This window comes from Plectropomus leopardus, unplaced genomic scaffold (assembly GCF_008729295.1).
Source record: "Plectropomus leopardus isolate mb unplaced genomic scaffold, YSFRI_Pleo_2.0 unplaced_scaffold16952, whole genome shotgun sequence".
Classification (NCBI taxonomy): domain Eukaryota; kingdom Metazoa; phylum Chordata; class Actinopteri; order Perciformes; family Serranidae; genus Plectropomus; species Plectropomus leopardus.
The window spans coordinates 206-1,538 of NW_024618224.1; the positions used below are offsets into that span (position 1 = coordinate 206).

A 1,333-nucleotide genomic window follows, 5' to 3' on the forward strand; every position below is an offset into this window, starting at 1 on the left:
ACTTTGATATTTTTCACAATTTTCTGACATTGCATAGACAAAACAGCTAATCAGTTAATTGATCAAATATTTGACAGATCAATCGACAATGACATTAATTTTTAGTTGCAGGCCTAATGTAGAGTTTAAACAATCTGTGGACTACTCAATTAGTTGAGCAACAAAAAAATTATTCCAACTATATTGAGAGCAGATTAATTGTTTTTGACATTTTCCAAGAAAGAAATTAGAAACGTTTCACGGTTCCATCTTCTCAAATGTGAGTTTGTGAGGTTTCTTCGTCCTGGGTGTGGTGATCTGAATCAGGTATTTGACCTTTGATCAAACAAAACAAGTCATTTGAATATGTAGCATTTGACATTTAATAGGAAGTTATCACAGGCATTTAGGTCATTTTCTGATATAGAAAAAAGTTCAGCCAATACAAAAAATACATGAAAACAATTTGCAGATTTATTGATATTAAGATTAAAAAGAAAGAAAAGAAAGTGTGCAGTTCATTTTTATATCTGCCTTTTGCTGCTCTGTCTGTGTCTCAGGTGTACTGGGAGAACGGAGCTCAGATTGTGTCTCCTCACGACAAAGGTATCGCTAAGACCATAGAGGAGAACCTGGAGCCCTGGCCTGAGTCCTGGAGCACAGAGGAGGCCCTGAAGAGCCCGTTGCTCAAAGATCCGTACCAGGACATCCATACACAATACTTCAAAGCCATCCAGAAACACTGTCATCACAGGTGATCTATAGAGAGCTACCCACTGAGCTGCAAAAACCATCTATAACACCTGAGAGAGCATGATGTACATCATAATACACTGTGCTCCACTGATGATTGTAATCAGTGTGTGTTTCTGCCTAACATTTGAAATGCCTGCATGAGAATACTACATGCATACTCAATAACTACAATACTACAATACATTAATACTACAGAACTGAAATGTGAAAAATCAAATGGAAACTTAAAAGAAGAAAGAAAGAAAACATATTTTGACTCAAAAATTTGTCTTCACAGGAGCATAAACAAGAGTTCAGAAGTGAAAATTGTGCACACATCTGTGCACGGTGTTGGTCACACATTTGTCCAATCAGCTTTCAAGGCCTTTGACCTTCACCCTCCGTACGCTGTAGAGGAACAGAAAGATCCAGATCCTGAATTCCCCACGGTCAAATATCCAAATCCTGAGGAAGGAGAGGGAGTCCTGGTATGTTCTAAACACAATTCACACACAACAAAACACAATGCACTCACTCACTCACTTTATTTTATCTTATTATTTTTATTTTATTAATTTTAATTCTTCATTTCAATTTCTTTTTTTTGATAATGATAATT

General features: G+C 36.3%; 1 protein-coding gene across 1 annotated transcript; it reads left to right on the forward strand.

Moving 5' to 3' along the window:
- Positions 1-539: 539 nt before the first annotated feature.
- LOC121964732 (phosphoglucomutase-2-like) lies at positions 540-1,241 on the forward strand (the record flags this gene model as incomplete). Its single annotated transcript, XM_042514927.1, has 2 exons — positions 540-733; positions 1,013-1,241. Coding segments are annotated over 2 exons (423 nt in total), but the record flags the coding sequence as incomplete, so codon positions are not given.
- Between the last annotated feature and the right edge of the window lie 92 nt (positions 1,242-1,333).